Source organism: Canis lupus, chromosome 20 (genome assembly GCF_011100685.1).
Source record: "Canis lupus familiaris isolate Mischka breed German Shepherd chromosome 20, alternate assembly UU_Cfam_GSD_1.0, whole genome shotgun sequence".
NCBI classification, from domain to species: Eukaryota; Metazoa; Chordata; class Mammalia; order Carnivora; family Canidae; genus Canis; species Canis lupus.
Window position 1 is genome coordinate 50,723,199 of NC_049241.1, and position 17,136 is coordinate 50,740,334.

At 55.4% G+C, this 17,136-nt stretch overlaps 3 protein-coding genes and 1 long non-coding RNA gene across 9 annotated transcripts in view; 2 read left to right on the forward strand and 2 right to left on the reverse strand.

Moving 5' to 3' along the window:
- The window catches only part of LOC111091380, a 56,358-nt gene extending 53,719 nt beyond the window's left edge, over positions 1-2,639 (forward strand). For both annotated transcript variants that reach the window (XR_005375120.1, XR_005375121.1), the window contains exons 4-5: positions 1,488-1,590; positions 2,391-2,639. This is a non-coding gene — a long non-coding RNA (uncharacterized LOC111091380). The remainder of the gene's footprint in view (positions 1-1,487; positions 1,591-2,390) is intronic.
- On the reverse strand, positions 864-3,691 carry TIMM29 (translocase of inner mitochondrial membrane 29). Its single transcript, XM_038567273.1, has 2 exons — positions 3,372-3,691; positions 864-3,295 (listed from the first exon to the last, which is right to left on the reverse strand). Exons 1-2 carry the CDS (start codon positions 3,463-3,465, stop codon positions 2,607-2,609), a joined length of 783 nt encoding a protein of 260 aa, XP_038423201.1. The 5' UTR covers positions 3,466-3,691; the 3' UTR covers positions 864-2,606.
- YIPF2 (Yip1 domain family member 2) lies at positions 3,558-8,729 on the forward strand. Of its 2 annotated transcripts, none has more exons than XM_038567271.1 (10): positions 3,558-3,700; positions 3,857-3,917; positions 4,253-4,407; positions 4,502-4,582; positions 5,483-5,570; positions 6,813-6,929; positions 7,021-7,187; positions 7,265-7,447; positions 7,510-7,651; positions 7,727-8,729. In XM_038567271.1, the coding sequence occupies exons 2-10, from the start codon at positions 3,887-3,889 to the stop codon at positions 7,735-7,737; spliced, it is 975 nt and encodes a 324-aa protein (XP_038423199.1). In that variant the 5' UTR covers positions 3,558-3,700; positions 3,857-3,886; the 3' UTR covers positions 7,738-8,729. The 2 variants fall into 2 exon arrangements, with proteins under 2 accessions (XP_038423199.1, XP_038423200.1); XM_038567272.1 differs by having other exon boundaries at positions 7,524-7,651.
- The window catches only part of CARM1 (coactivator associated arginine methyltransferase 1), a 44,108-nt gene continuing 32,550 nt past the window's right edge, over positions 5,579-17,136 (reverse strand). For 2 of the 4 annotated variants that reach the window (XM_038567267.1, XM_038567270.1), the window contains exons 7-16: positions 15,330-15,420; positions 15,065-15,146; positions 11,267-11,352; positions 10,984-11,073; positions 10,384-10,521; positions 10,195-10,284; positions 9,995-10,107; positions 9,831-9,908; positions 9,527-9,595; positions 8,125-9,367 (exon numbers count right to left, since the gene is read on the reverse strand). In XM_038567267.1, the coding sequence (XP_038423195.1) occupies positions 9,225-9,367; positions 9,527-9,595; positions 9,831-9,908; positions 9,995-10,107; positions 10,195-10,284; positions 10,384-10,521; positions 10,984-11,073; positions 11,267-11,352; positions 15,065-15,146; positions 15,330-15,420 (980 nt within the window). In that variant the 3' untranslated portion in view covers positions 8,125-9,224. Of the gene's footprint in view, positions 5,695-8,124; positions 9,368-9,526; positions 9,596-9,830; positions 9,909-9,994; positions 10,108-10,194; positions 10,285-10,383; positions 10,522-10,983; positions 11,074-11,266; positions 11,353-15,064; positions 15,147-15,329; positions 15,421-17,136 lie in introns of those variants that run through there. The other 2 variants (XM_038567269.1, XM_038567268.1) reach the window with 2 other exon arrangements.

Sequence of the window (17,136 nt, forward strand, 5' to 3'; positions counted from 1 at the left end):
GAGGCAGAGAGACACAGGCAGAGGGAGAAGCAGGCTCCACGCAGGGAGCCTGACGCGGAACTCGATCCCAGGTCTCCAGGATCACGCCCTGGGCTGAAGGCAGGTGCTAAACCACTGAGCCACCCGGGCTGCCCTCTGTCAGGGTTTTTTTGATGGGGTCTTTAGCGTTTTCTATGTCATCTGCATATAGTAAGTTTTACTTCCTCCTTTCCAATTTGGATGGCTTTTCTCTTTCTTACCTAGTTGTTCCGGCCCAGGTCAATCACAAAGCTGGTGTGAAAGCTGAGACCCAAACTCTATTTTTAAGTCCCACTTCTTCCCCAGACCCTAATGCCCTTATGAAGAGAAAGTTTGTCCACCTTGCTGTTTCTGGTACTGGGTGAAGCCTGGGGGATCTCTTCTGGGCTGACCAAAGGATGAGGAGCCAGTCCTGCACTGTTTCCCTCTCCCCAGCAGGACCAGACAAGCTTCTGCCCACAATGAACACAGGCATCATCCCATTTAACTCTCTCAGCATTTGCTGGGGCCCATACTGGACTGAGCACTAGAGGGTGTTGGGAGTTCAGCAGCGAACAAGACCATCCTTTGGGAGCCTGTGTACACCCCAACACCCAGTCCTTGTTCCATCTACCAGTTCCAGTCCATGAGCTTTACAACTCAGAAGGCAAGAGGTACTAGAGAGGGAAGCAAAAATATGGTAAGACTCCACTGGGAAAAGCCAATCTTGCAACCAAAGACAAAACCACATAGACTTTAGGCCTACACTAAGCCCCTAAATCCCTAGAACACTGAGAGCTGTTTAGTTTGTTGCCAACAACTCCTCACAGCTGTAGGGGGACTGCACAGAACACACTCTGGCTGAATGTTAGAAGAGGCATTTAATAACCAACACAAGCAGTGAGCAAGTGCAGCTCTCACTGATCACGGTGAAGAACAAGTCTCACTTTGATGCTGATGTGTCTTAAAGCTTTCCCTGAAGTTGGTTAATATCTGTCTTGAACAAAAACATCCGGATTTAGGCCCAGAGCCTTTGGCAGGTAACAGTATAGGACCATAGTTTAGTATCATTTGCTTTTTGTTCCCATTACGTTTCATTTCTATATTCACTTATTTCAGTATTCAAGTTTTATTTATGGCTAATGATAGCAGCATTTAATAATTCCTGGCAAGATGTTGCTAGGATCCAATACAGTACCCCAAGTTTGAGGATTAAGGCACAGGGTTGGGAGTTACCATTTGAATCATAGCTCTGCCACAGCCTTGGAAAAATCAGCTTTTTGAACATCACTTTTTCCATTGTAATGAAGATGTTGATTTACAAGATGCTCCCCTGTCCCAAAAATAAGGATATAAAAATCACCATGTGTCCAGCATACCCACAATGGAAAGTCTGAGTACCAAAACTGAATGACAAAATACATGAACTCAAACGTCACAGCAAAGATGGTTGCTTCATCTCATGGGGGTTTTTTTACTTTTCTTTTTAGTAATCTCTATACCCAATATGGAACTTGAACTCATGACCCCAAGATCAAGAGTCAGTCTTGCTCTTCCCACTGAGCCAGCCATGGGTCACCTAGGTTCACGGAGGTAATCTCATTCCTCTATCCATTTTTAAAGTAGGGTTATCACAACCTAAATACCAGCTCTGTAGACTAACCTATTCCATTCAATAGTATTCTGGGTTTCCAGGGTGACTGAAATAATAATCTGTGATTCCATAGTTAATTCCAGATTTTTTAAAAAAATGCTTTATCCTTCCAAATCAGTTTGATATCACTGTCATATGTGGGGGGGGAAGGTTTTTGCAGAAAGATTCCCTGTAAAATCTATAGTCATACCACTGGCAATCTCCTAGTTTGCTGTAGTTTATTGTAAAACATTACCATTTGGGGTAAACTGGGTGAAGGATACACAGAATGTCTTTGGGTTATTTTTCCACTTTCTTCTGAAACTGCTTTTTAACTTTATTTTGAAATAATTAAAAATGCTACTCATGAAAATGAAAGAAGATAAACATTGCAATTCCAAATTTAAAGTGAAAATCTGGGGGCACCTGGATGGCTCAGTGGTTGAGTGTCTGCCTTTGGCTCAGGTGGTGATCTTGGGGTTCTGTGATCGAATCCTGCATCCGGTTCACCACAGGGAGCCTCTGCCTCTCTCTCTCATAAAATAAACTCTTTTTTTAAAAAAATAAAAATAAAGTGAAAATCTGAATGGTATTAGGAGAGCTTTGGAGTCACCTGACAAATGTGGTACCTCGGTGGAGGGACTGGGAAGCTCAGTAAAAAAGGCTTATATATATATGTATAAGGCTCATTATTAACTCTGGCAGTGATAAACATTACCTGGTCTTGTCGCTTTGCTCTCCCCCAACTCCTTGACCCAAGGTTAGGCCTAGACCAAGCTAACTCTGAATCAGCTTCAACTAACAAGGAACCAGATGAGCGGGAGAGAGGCCGGAAAGGTTGTGAAAACCCAGGGAAAGAACACTGTGCACATAATTTATTTAAGTCACTCTGGATCTGAGGCTAAAACACAGCGGATGCCATCCCGGGTGGACGGTCAGCCAGCGCTCCGCGCCCTTCCGGATCCAGGCCTGGGTTTCATCTGGGGACCTCCGACCGCACCAGGGAGTCGGCCTGGCTCAGGGCGAGTTTGTCCTTCTTCTCCTTCTGCAACACCTGCTCTTCCCACAGCGCCTGGTCAACCTGATCGTCTGTGAGCACGACGGGCTTGTACTTCTCGTCGAAGAGGCGCTCGTTCGTCTCAGAATGCAGCTGATGGGGTCCGACGACGCGCAGATGGGCCGGCAGGTGCTGGAACTCCTCGTCGTTGATGTCGCAGTCGCGCATCCGGGCGGCCAGCACCCACCAGCGGCCCACGAAGCCCACGTCCAGGATCCGGTCCGGGAAGTCGGCCCAACGGGGCTGCAGGTAGCGGCAGCGAGCCTGGTAGAGGCTGGCCTGGGCGTCGACGGGCGCCTCGTACACGAGCGCGCAGAGGCCCAGGTTCACGTGGCGGAGGCGGCCGCGCCCCCGCAGCCAGAGCAGCCGCTGCACACAGTCCTCGGAGGCGCGGTTGCGCGTGGCGGGGGCCAGCAGCAGGAGGATGCCCGACGCGTCGAGCAGCGCCTCCTCGAAGGCCGCCTCGCTGGGCGCCAGCGCGCAGCAGGCCGCCGCGCCCCCCAGCAGCCCCGCGTACACGGCCGCCCGCCAGGGCCGGGCCCGCGCCGCCGCCGCCGCGTCCCCGCAAGCCTCGGCGTAGTCTCGGAGCAGCACGCGGGCCCAGGCGCCTGAGGGAGAAGCGGAACACACAGGTGAGAGCAGGCCGCCGTGGCCACCCTCCCGCCGCCGCCCGCCGCTACTCACCCAGCCGCGCCCACACGCCCGGCTTCGCGGCCGCCGGGCCACCAGATCCTTCACGGTTTCGGGACCACAATCTCTTCAGAGCGGCCGTCGCCATTCTCTTCCGGCTCAGAGTCCGTTTTCCGAAGCGAAACGCCTCGTGTGCGAAGTAAAAGGCCCGGGGGCCTCCTGCGCCAGCGTCGACGGTGCCGGAAGTGGCTTCCCATCGGAACAAGACGGAACTCGGACCGCTGCCGGATGTTGCTGTCGGGTCGGAGCGCGGCCGGCGGAGGCCGGGAGGCGGGCCGCGCAGGCGCAGAGAGCCTGGGCCACGCCGGCTGAGGGAGCCTCAGGTGAGGGGGGCGGGGTGCACCTGTGGGGCGGGGGCGGCGAGGTCACCCCCCGCTCGGTGCCCTAGCGGCCTGGCTGGGCTCCGGGCTGAGGGATGGACCTGGGGGGAGGGGCACCGAGTGTGGTTGGGGGCGGGCGTCATTGGCCTCTGTCCTCAGAGCGGGATGCGGTGACGCCCCTGAGCGACCATGGCAGCGGCCGACGAGCTGGCCTTCCACGGTGAGTGGGCGGCGACCTGGCCCGAGCTCCTACTCCCTCCGCCGCCCGGACCCTCCCACCCGGGTGCCCGCCGACAGCCGGCCTGAAGCCCCGACCCTGACCCGAACCCCGCTCCCAGCCTGAGCCTCGGTCCCAGACCTGACCCCATCCCGGAACCAGCCTTAAGTGGTGGGCCCTTGTGGGGCGGGGGGACACACCTTACAACTCCCCAAAACTTAGGAAGCTGGGCCCTTAGGTAGCCCCAGGTGGAGTGTTGTCCCCCAGCCGAGCAGTGGGCCAAACCAAATTGTCTTGACTCCCAAAACATGCCTTTGTCCCGTATTCCTTCTCCATAGAGTTCGAGGAAGCTTCTAGTCTGCTGGCGGAGACCCCAGATGCGGCCACCACGAGTGGCCGCGGTCAGCTGGCCCCACAGGGGCACGTGGCGGTGGAGGTGGACTCGGGTGGTATCTACGGATCTGAGGAGGCTGAGGAGAGTGACAAGACTGCGGTGAGAGCCTCAGGCCCTGCCTGCACCCAGCCCTGCCCCCGCGCTCCGCCCAGGCGGGAAGGGCAGCCGCTGAAAGCCCATGCCATCCCTGCAGCTCCTGCAGGAGGAGAAGCAGCAGCCCGGATTCTGGACCTTTAGCTACTATCAGAGCTTCTTTGACGTGGACACATCCCAGGTCAGGCCCGGGAAGCTGGTGGGATGGGGCCTGCGGTCACACGGGGGTCCAGCCACTGTTCACTGAGCCCTTCCTAGACACCAGAATGCTGGTGATGCCCAGGCGGTAGGACACGGGCCCCTACACGGGCTGGTGGACTGTGGTGCGCTGTCAGGATTATGGTGTGATGGGCTCGTGGGAACACAGTTGCATATAGTCACGCAGGTTAGAGAAGGGCCTCCTGGAGGAGGTGAGGAATGTGCAGAGACGTGAAGGGAAGCACGTATGGCAGGTGCAGGGAACAGCAGATGCAGAGGGCCAAAGGTGAGAGAAGGTGTCACGAGCTACCTGTCACTTGATCTGGTTGGAGATTGAGGTGGGGGACAGGCAGGCAGAACCCAGACCACAAAGGCCTCGTACGCTGTGCTAGTTTGAGTTTCATCGTGAGGGTGCTGGGGAGCCACAGAAGGGCTTAGAGCGGGAGAGGAATGAATTGAATTAGGAAGGTGGCTCAGAGACCCCAGGCCTTAAACCTGGGGTGCAGAACAAGGAATATAGTGGAAAGAGAGGTAGGCAGGAGGATGCCCAGGATTTGACTGTTCCCCACCTCACGGTCCAGGCATGTCACAACATAACAGGCTGTTCAGGGCAGCCAAGCTAAGAGAAGGGAGAAGCAAGGAGAAAGATGACCAACCCGGAAGAGTCCTTGAGAGCAGTAGCGCGCTAGGGTATTGGGGCTGGCCAGGGAAAGGGGCATCAAAAACTCAGGGAACATCCAAGCTTTTTCAGGCAAGGAGATGGGAGCTCAGCAGGGAAGGAGCCCCTAAGGGCAGGAGCTTAGCCCTTTCCTCTTTCTTTGGTGGAGGGATGTGTGTGTTGGCCCTGTGCAGGCTCCCATTCTGGGCCCCACCTTGTCCCCAGGTCCTGGACCGAATCAGAGGCTCACTGCTGCCCCGGCCTGGCCACAACTTTGTACGGCACCATCTGCGGAATCGGCCAGACCTGTATGGTGAGTGGTGGTGTACGTTCAGCTCGATAATTCATTCAGCACATGTGGACCGAGTGCCAGCCCATGGATTCCAGCTGAGAAGAAAGTAGGGGCACTCCCAGAGGGCAGGAAGCACGCATTCCATCTGGGGAGACAGATATATAGAGGCTGCTGAGGGCAATGGGGCTCAGAAAAAAAGCAAACAGTTTAGAGGATGGGAGTTGCCATTTTGCATGGTTGAGACAGGACATCTCTGAGGAGGATGCAAGAATGGGCCTTGTTAGGGATGAAGGTGAGGAGACATAGGGGAAGAACATTCCAGAAGGGGGCACAGGTCCAGTGGTGGAGCAGTATTGTCACTGGAGCAGTGAGCTGCATGAGGTCGTAGAGGTGACAGGAGAGACTGTGCAGATTTTGTCCGTCTCAGTGAGAAGGGGTCTTAGTTAAGGACTCTGAGGCTTCCTCTGGCCATGGGGGGCGGGGGGGGGCAGGGGCAGATGCCAGGAGACCAGAGAGGCAGTGCCCGCCACCATGGTACAGGTGTGGGGTGATGGGCCCAGCCCCAGGTGGAGAGCAGTGGTTGGACTGTGAAAGAGATCTCATGGCAGAGCCGACGGGACTTCCTGACACCCTGACACGCCTGAGGTCGGGCGGGAGGAGAGAGGCAAGGGTGGCTCCTGGATTTCCATCGGGACTGCTAGAAGGATGGGACTGTCATTTACCAACTGGAAAGGCTGGGCAGGCTGGAGTTGGAGAGACCTAGACGTGACGTGGAAATGCTGACTATAAAGCCAGTGGTTCATGGCACAGACCAAATTTGAGACATTTGGGAGTCATCAGCCTGGAGGTGACCTAAACCCCTGAGGCGGGACAAGATGGTGCAAGGGGTGAACACAGAGAGGATGGCTGAAGACCGGCCCTGGCTGGGTCCCCGTTATTGAAGGGGTTAGGGAGTCCCAAAGGTTGGGGAATAGCCAGGAATGTGACATGCCAGAAGCAGGAGCATGAAGTCCTAAAAGCACATGGGGAGTGGTTCCAGAAGAAGGAAGCGATCAGCTACAGCAAAGGCGATAGAAAAGTCAGGAAAGCTGAGGGACTGAGGGCCAGCTCTGGGATCAGCCAGCCCAGGTCATCAGTGACGGGGGGTGGTGTGCAGGTAGCCCCGAGCCTAGAAAGCAGCTGGGGTCCCAGCACAGTTGAGATGGGACAAGTCTCCTGTTCGGGGAACCCTGGGCCCCTTCCCACACCCTGCCCTGCCCACAGGCCCCTTCTGGATCTGTGCCACGCTGGCTTTCGTCTTGGCCATCACTGGCAATCTGACGCTGGTGCTGGCCCAGAGGAGGGACCCCTCGATCCACTACAGCCCCCAGTTCCACAAGGGTGAGTGAAGTGGGCTAGGCCTGGCACCTGCCGGGGCTGGGAGTGCACAGAGCCCCAAGGGTGACTGCCTGCCTTGCCCCGCGCTCCACAGTGACTGTGGCTGGCGTCACCATCTACTGCTATGTTTGGCTGGTGCCGTTGGCGCTGTGGGGCTTCCTGCGGTGGCGGAAGGGTGTCCGGGAGCGCATGGGGCCTTACACCTTCCTGGAGACCGTGTGCATCTACGGCTACTCCCTCTTTGTCTTCATCCCCACCGTGGTAAGTGCGGCCCAGGGGTGGAGGGCACCAGGCATCATGGGGAAGGCCTGGTAGGCAGCTGCCCATGTCGCCCCCAGGTCCTGTGGCTCATTCCGGTCCCCTGGCTGCAGTGGCTCTTTGGGGTCATGGCCCTGGTGCTGTCAGCCGCCAGCCTGGTGTTTACCCTCTGGCCTGTTGTCCGAGAGGACACCAGATTGGTGGCTGCGGTGCTGCTCTCGACTGTCGTGCTGCTCCATGCCCTCCTGGCCGTGGGCTGTAAGGTACAGACGGTCACGACCGGGGCGGGGGACGGGTGCTGACCCCCCACCAACACTGACTCCAGGGGCCTCGGTCCAGTTTTATTTCTTCCAGCCCCTGCCTCTGGAGCACCTGGCACCGCCGGCCCAGGCCACGTCTCTGCCTGCGAACCTCTTGCTGCCACCCACGTCGAGGCCTAAGGCCACTTAGGGCGGCCGAGCCTATGGGTAAGGGGCTGCTCCTGCCTTTCCTCCCCGTCTCGAGGAGTCCCAGGGCTGCTCCCAGGAGTCTCTCTCTTTCAGGCCCAACATGAGGGGACACCTATGCCTGCCCTGCTCCTCAGACGATGGCTGAAGGCTCCCCTGACACCTCAAGATCACTCTGCTACTTTCCAGACTTTTCTTACAAAGCAAACACTTTTATTTTCTATGCAAAGGTGATTCCGAGAATTTATATAAAGGCGGGAAAGGGGCAGCAGGAAGCTCCTGGTGTGGCATCGCCCTCGGGCTCCCTGCCCAACCTTCTGCTTTCCCCAATGGGACAGTTGGGAGAGCAGAGGGGGGCCACCCCGGCCTCAACTGTGCCTGCCCTTCCTGGGTGCCTGGTGAGCTGGTCCCAGGGCCTAGCCTGAGCTCCACCGCATCCGAGTTTGAAGGTGTTAGAAACGGGGGGAGCAGAAGTAGAAGAAAATTGCCTGTGCTGAAACATACATTTCCTTGTTTATTTGTTTTGTTTTGGGGGGGAGGGGGCGGAGGTCCCTGCAAGGCCCCTTCCCAGGCTGGGGAGGGACCGAAATGCCATCATAGTATTAGGGACTGGAGCGTCTACAAATATTGAGGGAAACACACAGGCCTAATGTGAGCTACAAGGAAAAAGGACGCCTTCCACGATCGATCCTTGAGGTTTCTCGTGTCTGCCCCGAGCGGCTGACAGTGACCCTTCCCTCCAGGCCCGGGGCCCACGGGGCCACCTGTTCGAACTCTTGGCAGGGGTGGGGGAGGGGACCTGCAGGGGCTCAGGGACAGGACAGCAGCAAGAGGCAGGGGCCGAGGACGGAGGGCCTTCCCGACAGCCGGGGTGGGTTGTACATTCAAGTGTGAGGTGAACCCTTTGGTGGGCGGGGGCCTCGGGTCTCCAGAGGCCTGGCCCCACCCCTGTCCCGAAGACTCGGCAGGGCTGCCCCTCACCACTGAGCCTCTGAGTTGGGGAGAGGGGCTGCTGGCTCGGCCCGGCCGGCCTGGTTTCTCAGAGGGTCTGTGGATTGACACTGGTTCTTCTCGTAAAAAAATAAAATTAAAAAAAGCAGCATGTCACGCCCATTGTGACCAAGGCCTGGTAGTTGAAGGGGAGGCCCCGCCCAGTCAGGACTGCCTTCCCATTGGAGACAGGCAAAGGGGGGGACAGGCGCCAAGGGACCGGGTGGGGTGGCAGCTGCTCCCCCCATCCCCCCCAACTCCCCGCCAGGCCCACAGCTGTCAGGCCCGGACACGCCTGTTATAGAAGATGTCAAACCCAGGTCAGGGTGGAGGGCAGGAGGGGGAAACAGGGCTCCCACGACATGATCTTGTGTAAAATATGGCAGCGACACACGCTCAGGGCCAAGATGTGGGTGGGCGGTGGAGTGGGGGCGGCGGCGGCAATGTTGTGTAAAAAAGTGTCCAAGTTCCCATAGCAAAGAGGGCCGTGACCGGGTGTTTGGGCTTCTCCGGTACAGGGGTGAAAGCCGCCCAGGCAGGGGGGGGTGGGCAGGGTCTTCATTTGGTTTCCTGGTGCTGTCAGTCTGTTCCACGCCGGCGGGGCCTAGCTCCCATAGTGCATGGTGTTGGTCGGGATGGACATGGGGGAGGCCATGGAGATGGCAGGGCCGCCCATGGTGAACTGGCTGTTGACTGCGTAGTGGGCGCTGGAGCCGCCGCCGCTGCTGCCCTGGGCGCCGGAGGACCCTGTGGGGGTGCACGGGCGCTGAGGGGCCAGCTCCGCCCCCTCGCCCGCCCAGACCCGCGGCAGAGTCAGAGAGAGAGAGCGCAGGCGAGAGGGCAGGCGGGCACCCGGGGGTCCGCGCTCTCACACCCGCGGGACCCCGCTCCCCCGCCCACCGTTACCTTGGACAATCCCCGTGCTCATTATGGAGCCCATCCGGGAGTGGGTGTGATTGACAATCCCCGTGTTGGCTGCGCAGCAAGAGGGAGGGAGGAAGGAAGGGAGACGGCGTCACCGCCCCCAGCCCGGCCCACACTCTCATCACTAGGGTGTGGGGAGGGTGGGCGCAGCGGCTGCAGAGCGAGGCAGAGAGGAACGGAGTCGGGGGGCCTCCGCCAGGCGCCCCCAGAAAGAGGAGGTGGTAGTGACAACTGTGGCGCGGAAAGCCCAAGCCCTGCCACCCCCAGAGCCCCTGGAGACGCTCACCTAAAGGAATCAGGTTGTTGTGGCCCACGCTGGAGCCGCCGGCGATAACACTGCTCAGGTCGTAGGCGGTCGGCATCCCTGTGCAGAGACGTAGAGGTCAGGGGCTGGGAGGTGGTGGCCAGCGCCCCAGCACCGCCCCTGCCTGGCCCACACGGGCCGCTCACCCGCCACGGCCATCCCGCTGCTGAGGTTGTAGGTGCTGCCCGTGTTCCACATGTTCTCGGAGGGGGACGTGTAGTGGGAGCCGGGTGGGGGCGAGGGCGTCGTGCCGGTGTATCTGCAGCACAGACAGGCCAGGGGTCGGGGCTGAGAGGCTGCCGGCCGGGGAGGGGCACCCCGCCTGCGGGCTGCCAGCCCGTCCTACCTGAAGAAGGGGTTTTTCAGATCCAGGAGGTTACTGGATTTGGAGCCTGTCTGGTCTACCTGGGCCACAATACTGATGTCATAGCTCTGTCTGCAGAGAGGGCAGGGGAGGACAGCCATGAGCTGGCTGGGTGGATGCCCCCCCCCCACCCCACCCCGCCTTCCCCGGCGCCCAAGCAGCAGCTCACACCTTTTGTTGGCAATAAGCAGACATGTCCCTGAGAGCGTGTCCCCGGCCTTGGCGAACAGTGGTGACTGGAACAGGCACCGGACCTGGTACCAGTGGGTCAGGGGCTCCGTCGGGGCCGTGGAGAGCCACACTGTCATTCTGCCAAGCAAGGACAGGCACACGCTTAACCAGGCTGGAGCCACCACCTCTTGAGCTCCCCCCAGGCATCTCTGATGGGTCCCCTGGGGCCCTGGAGCTAAGACCGGCTGGCTGCCCGGGTGTCCCAGGCACGTGCTTGTGCACCTATATGCGCACACATACACACATCCACAGCCACGAGGGGGCCCACTCACCCTGACCTCGGGGCCAAGAGACAGACCAGGTCCCATGAAGGACAGTCACTGAGAACAGGGTGGACACCCCCTCCCCCACAATAGTCTCTGGCTCAAAGGTGAGCTGTCCCTGCTCTTTTGGAGGGGATAGGGAGCCTAGAGGGCCTATCCTGTCTCCCCAGCCCGCAACCAGGCTTCTGAGCCCGCCAGGCCCAGGGGTCACAGCCACAGGGAAGTCGGACCCGGGCAGGTGGAGAGCGCAGCATGCTCTGCACCCCGCTGCACTCACATGGAGCCGATGAAGGCGACATCGAACCAGAAAGCCAGACCGTGAACGAGCCCGGAATGCAGCATGTGGAATTTGAATGGGATTTCTATCCTGGAAGGCAAAGGGTGGTGATTGCTGGGGAAACCAAATCGGGACTGCCAGGAGAGAAGTGGGGTGGCTGGGAGAGGGGTTTTGGGGCCCCTGCCTGCCCCCCCACCCTGGGGCAGAATGCCTGTGGGAGGCTGTGCTGGCCCCAGACTCCAGCAGGAGCCAGGCTCGGGAGGAGGGGCACAGGTGCTGGTACCTGTGCAAATCTCCTTCTTTGGCTTCTAAGAAGTTCACTGTGTACTTGACAGACTTGGCCATCAGGATCCGGATGTCAAATGTGTCCTGGGAGAGACCACAGTGTGACTTGGCTTCAGGCACTGAGGCCAGCTGTGAAGGGGAGAGCTCTGCCCCTCTCCGGCTGGCCAAGGCCTCTAGGCCATTCGGCTACAACCAATTTGCCATTCTCAGACATGCTGGGGGAGGCCGAAGTGGTTCGCCACCATGGAGGGCCAGTAGTGCCGGCTCTCCGAATAGCGATTCACATGCATTAGGAACTTGGCAGTTCCCCTTCTGGGAGGTTAACCTACAGACACACATGTACATATACAAGCTCACACACGTGATCAGACTGTCCAGAGTAGACATACTCTGGACACCATCTAATTAAACCACCAATGTCCCACCCATAAAAGACCAAGAAAGAACGAAGAGGCTCTTTATGAACAGATGGGGGAAGGATCTCTGAGATAAACTGTGAAGTTAAAACGCAAGTCGGAGAGCTGTGCTGACGTCCACACCCAGCTATGACGGAGGCTTTGTACCAGACCAACAACGGTCCTGTGAAGAACTATGAGCTGAATAAAATACAAAGGAAAAAAAAAGCCTAGTTGGAAAGTACTGAAGGGTAACAACAGCAGCCACAGCTTTGGGAGCCAAGATCCTAGAGAGAAGGGAGATGTTTTTTCGCCTGTGCCTCTCCCCTTGGGGCAGGACCTTCTGACGGCCTCCCTGGATGAGGAAAGCAAAATGGGGGTTTGGGGTTATCAAGGCAGCTAGGATTCAAGAGGTCAAGAAATGAAACAAAAGGAAAATGCAGAAACATGAGGTGGATGTTCTACATGCACCTGGCATCTGGCATCTGCCAATTCCTGAGCTGCATGTGGAGTGGGGCCTAGAGGCAAAGAAATCAAGCAGAAAGCCATTGATAAGACACTGAAAAACTAAGGAAAGGTTCAGCTGTGTACTGGTGCTGGGAGGCTGGGACGAGGAGCACCGCGAGGCTCCCACCAGGCTTGCACTGAGACCACTGAAGGCGAGGCCCTAAAGCAGCGGTTCTCAAAATGTGGTCCCTTGCAGAGCACTCTCAAGGCCAAAAGGATTTTTTTTCTTTTTTAGTATTTATTTATTCATGAGACACAGAGAGAAAGGTAGAGACATAGGCAGAGGGAGAAGCAGGCTCCCTGCAGGGAGCCTGATGTGGGACTTGATCCCAGGGCCCCAGGATCGCAACCTGAGCCACCCAGGTGCCCCAATGCCAAAACTATTTTCATGATAAAACTAAGATGCTGTCTGTTTTCTTTGATTCACTCACCTGTGATACCAAAGCCAATTAAACACAGAAGCAGAATCCAACTGTCTCCAAATAAGCCAGACATTAAAAAGATTCGTAAGTTAAAAATGCCAACTGTTCCCACTGTAAAGTTTTGGAAAAGTTTTTTTCGTAAAAATATATGTTAACATGTAATGGACTTATTGTTATTTTATTTTAAAATAAATATATTTTTAATTTCTTGGGCTTAATGTTTAAGTAGACTCCACATCCAACATGGAGCCCAATGCAGGGCTTGAACTCATGACCCTGAGATCAAAACCCAAGGTGAGATCAAAACCCAAGGTGAGATTGCAAGTCAGACACTCAACTGACTGAGCCACCCAGGTACCCCACCTTGAGTTTCTTCTTTTTTTTTTAAGATTTATTTATTCATGAGAGACACAAGTGAGGCAGAGACAGAGGGAGAGGGAAAAGCAGGCTCGCTCTGGGGAGCCTGATGTGGGACTCAATCCCAGGATCCCAGGATCACGCCCTGAGCCAAAGGCAGACACTAAACCACTGAACCACCCAGTGGCTTGGTTATTCATTTTTAATACCAAGAGATATTGACAGTATATCAACAGCTAAAACACTAACAAAAGCTCTTTGGGATCCTCCATTTTTAAGAATAGAAACAGGTCACCTGAGACCAAAATGTTTGAAAACCACTGCCTTACAAGGAAGCCAAGAAATAGACCAGCAAAGTCCAGTCTGAAAAGCAGCCTCTAGATATGTCAAATGTCTGATAGGACGAAGGTAATCTATCTATATGGCTAATTGCCAAGAAAAAAAAAAAAAATCCTTGGGAGGAAAAACATCACCCAGAGCCTCCATCTAAGAGAGGAAACAAAAAGAAAAATACACTAACACTTATCTAGATAATAAAAGTAGCTAGAAACTTACAGTATGTATGGAAAAAAAGGTAGAAAAATGCATTTCAGAGACTGAAAAAATAAGCAGAATGAGATCCTAGGACTGAAGATTTAGAAAATCAACTTAAATAGCAAAGACTCGAACTAGAAGATGGATCAGTAGGAAATATGAAAATGAAGCAATTAGGAAAAAAAAAAGATGAAAAATGCAGAAAACAGTGTAAGAATCATCTGAGACATAGTAAAAACGTCCTAGAAGGAGAAAGAGAATGGGGCAGAGGTAGTGTTTAAAGAGTCGGTACCCAAGGGTCTACCCAAAATTAGTGAAAAACATCAAGTGGGGGAAAACAATACATACCTTATTAAAACAAGAGACAGCAAAACAGTTTAACAGAACCAACATTCAGAATAAATAGAAAAAAGATAAATTTCTACCCATGAAGACCAGTAATTACATCAAATGTAAAATGGTCTCCATGTTGTCGTTGAAAGACAAAAAACATCACTCTGGTTAAAAAACCAATCCCAAATAATGCTGCTTACATGAAACAAACCTTAATAAGGATACAGAAAAGTTGAAAGTAGAAAGATGGAAAAATACATATTGTTTAAAGATTAACCAAAAGAAAGCCAGACTAGCTGAACTATTATCAGAAAAAAAAGAGAGGGGGGCTTTAGGGCAACTGGTACTACTTGAGAGAAAGGAAGGAACACTTTATAATGACAAAAGGATCGCTCCAAGAGGAAGATACAATCATCCTAAACCTGCCTGCACCTAATAACATAGTGCCAAAAAATATAAAGCAAAAACTCAGGAATGGGAAATCCACGATCAGTGAGAGGAAAAAGCAGAAAATCCCTCCCCTCACCCTCCCCAAAACATCAGTAGACAAAATTTGACCAACATCATTAACTAACATGACTTAATTAACAATATAACATTGTACTTAACAAGTGATAAATACACATTCTTCTCAAGTACACAACAACATTAACCAAAAGAGATCACGTAAGTGGTCATAAAGCAACTGTCAACAAATTTCAAAGAAATGAAATCATAAAATATATGTACTCTGATCATAAAAAGTCAAAATAGTATGTTGATTATGCTATATTTTGAGGAAAAGAAGGTTATATACATATGTATGTATTTGTGTGTTTATATATCTATATATTTGTATATGCACATTTAGATATAAAACTCCTGAGAAGAGAACCAAGAATACTGTTTGCCTTTAGGCTTTTCAGTTTTATATTTTTTTGATTTTTGAACCATGGGTCTATATCAGTTCAAAAAAATCTCAGTTAAAATCAATCAAAACCAGTTCACCCACAGTCTCCCAGCAGCTTGCATGTACTGCATGCTTAGTGAGCATTAAAGCGCTCCACGTGCACTGCCACTTTATTCCCAACATCCCTGTGTCAAAGTTCTGCGTAGCGGCAAAAGCAAGAACTCAGAGGGGCAGCGGCTTTCCTAGGGCTGCGCAGCTCGCACGAGGCCTGACAGGAAAGACCATGCCCCTGTCTTGTCACCCCAGAGGAGGGCCACGCCCAGTGCTAACTGCAATAGTGCCTTGGGTGCCCCACTCACCACCACAGGCTGCCGGAAATACTCGTCCACCGCAGCGCCTCGGAGGGCTGACAGGTCCACTCCATGGAAGGATGGCTGGTACCTGCAGAAAGCCCCCATCCCCCACAGCAAGGTCACCAGCACAGCAGGAGAGACAGGTGGAGCAGGCTGCCTTTTCTCCCAGCTGGCCCTCATCCAGCCCAAGTCTTTCAGGTCCTACTGAGGATGAGGAGAAAAAGAGAAGCGGGCTGTCCCTGAGAAGGCAGGACACCCAGGTCACACTCACCAGAAGTTGGCCTTGGTGAACTGCTCCATGTAGAGCTGTTCATCCGTGAAGGGTGCAAGATGGACGTCACCAATGGTGGGGAACATGTTTCCTGGGAGTAGGGGGCAGGGAGGGGTGCTGGCGTCAGGGTGGAACATCCCAAAGGGCCTGGCAGAGCTTCCAAGTGGCCCCAGGACCCCCAAGCCTGGGATTTCCCAGCTTCTCTTTCATTCCTTTGTGCATTCGTGCAACACAGAGGCATCGAGCACCTTCTCTGCCACCGGCCAAGATGAACACTTGACATGCACTGACTCATTAAACTTGGACAGCCAGCCAGGGACGCAGGAAGGCCTGTCCCTCTGGTCCATTACTAGGGCTGGGAGGTGGAACGCACCTGCCAAAGCCTCAGGGGTAAGTACGTGGTGCCTGGGGTGCAGCCAGGCCTCTGGGTCCCTGATCAGTCAGCCAGGCGGAGTCTCTCAGGTGCCACTGTCCATGGACAGATGTGCAGCCAGGGAAAGTGAAGCAAAGCTCTCTGAACAGAGGGAAGGTGAGCCCTTGGCTACACTGTCAGGGCCTCACATGAGGCCAGAGGCTGGGTGGGGGTTTAGCTGAATCCCACGCTCTGGCCAACAGGGTGGGCCACTTGGCTGCCCTGGTGCGGCAACTGGTCTGAAGTGGGAAGGGGCAGGGGGCAGGGTCCTCTGTCTGTGTGACTCAACAGGTTGATGAGTCTGAGCCAGTGGCAGAGAGAGCACGGCTCACGAGGCCCCACCCACTTCGGGTAGTCCAGGGCCCCAGGTCACCTGGTCTCCAGATGTGGGCCTCCCCCCCTTCTATGCAGGAGGGGGGCCTGAGGCAGGAACCTGCCTTCTCTTCCAGCTAGAAGGCTCAGCTGAAGCCACTGGGATGGGGGAGGGGGAGACCAACCCAGGCTCAGAAGCCACCCCTCCAGGCCGAGCCCAAGGGAAAGGGCTCCTGCTCTGAAGGCACCTACAGGTATCTGGCCAGGGACACGAGTCCCTTCGATCCCCCAAAGAGCATCTGGAGATGGAACGAAGACACACACGCAGGCTGGGGGCAGGCTGGGGGCAAACTGGGGGCAGGCGGCCTGACCGCGCGCCAGGGCTTGGCTCCCATCTGTGCTCATGTCCTAGAATGAGGAGCCCACCCTGCTGGGGCGCACCCCCGGCAGCCTAGCCTACCCGCAGGACGGAAGGGGAGCAGATCCAGGCCAACCCCCAAGGCAGCCTGGCTTCCCACACTCACACCTGCGACACAGGCCCCAGCCGTGGGAAGTGGTGGCCACATCCTCCCTCCAGGAGCGAGCCGGAGGCCAGCGCCCGCAGCCCAGATCCAGGGAGGCCAGGGGACCGAAATGGGTGCTTCCCCACAGAGCTGCCCGTCCCCTGGCCCCCATGGGGCGTGCCAGGCCCCCAGTTTTGCATGTTCTGCCCCATGGCTGCTGCCCTGGCCAGGGTCCTCCTGTGCCACATGCACGCATGACCCCTTGCTAGTACGGAAATACTTGAGACACAGATACAAACCCAGACCCAAGCACGGAAATGGACCTACCAGCAGATGTTCCGGGCCCTCGTGCACAGACCCCCAGGGACACAGATTAGATCTGAACAGTCAATGACCCAGGTACGTGGGTAGGCAGGCACAGTGACACGCACAGGAGGCCACAGAAGGGCACACGTTCACAACACAGATGGTCGCTCCCCGACCCTCGAGAACCCCAGCCCACTCTCATGCACACACGAACTCCCTCCTTCGTCTCTCTGGCTCGGAGGCACTCAGGGCCTGTCTAGGATGAGGCCTGTTG

Coding starts and splice junctions, on each gene's coding strand:
- TIMM29 (XM_038567273.1), bottom strand. CDS start 3,465: ATGGCGACGGCCGCTCTGAAGAGATTGTGGTCCCGAAACCGTGAAGGA. Junction 3,296..3,371: donor GGGCGTGTGGGCGCGGCTGG/GTGAGTAGCGGC, acceptor CTTCTCCCTCAG/GCGCCTGGGCCCGCGTGCTG.
- YIPF2 (XM_038567271.1), top strand. CDS start 3,887: ATGGCAGCGGCCGACGAGCTGGCCTTCCACG. Junction 4,408..4,501: donor AGGAGAGTGACAAGACTGCG/GTGAGAGCCTCA, acceptor CCATCCCTGCAG/CTCCTGCAGGAGGAGAAGCA. Junction 4,583..5,482: donor TTGACGTGGACACATCCCAG/GTCAGGCCCGGG, acceptor CCTTGTCCCCAG/GTCCTGGACCGAATCAGAGG.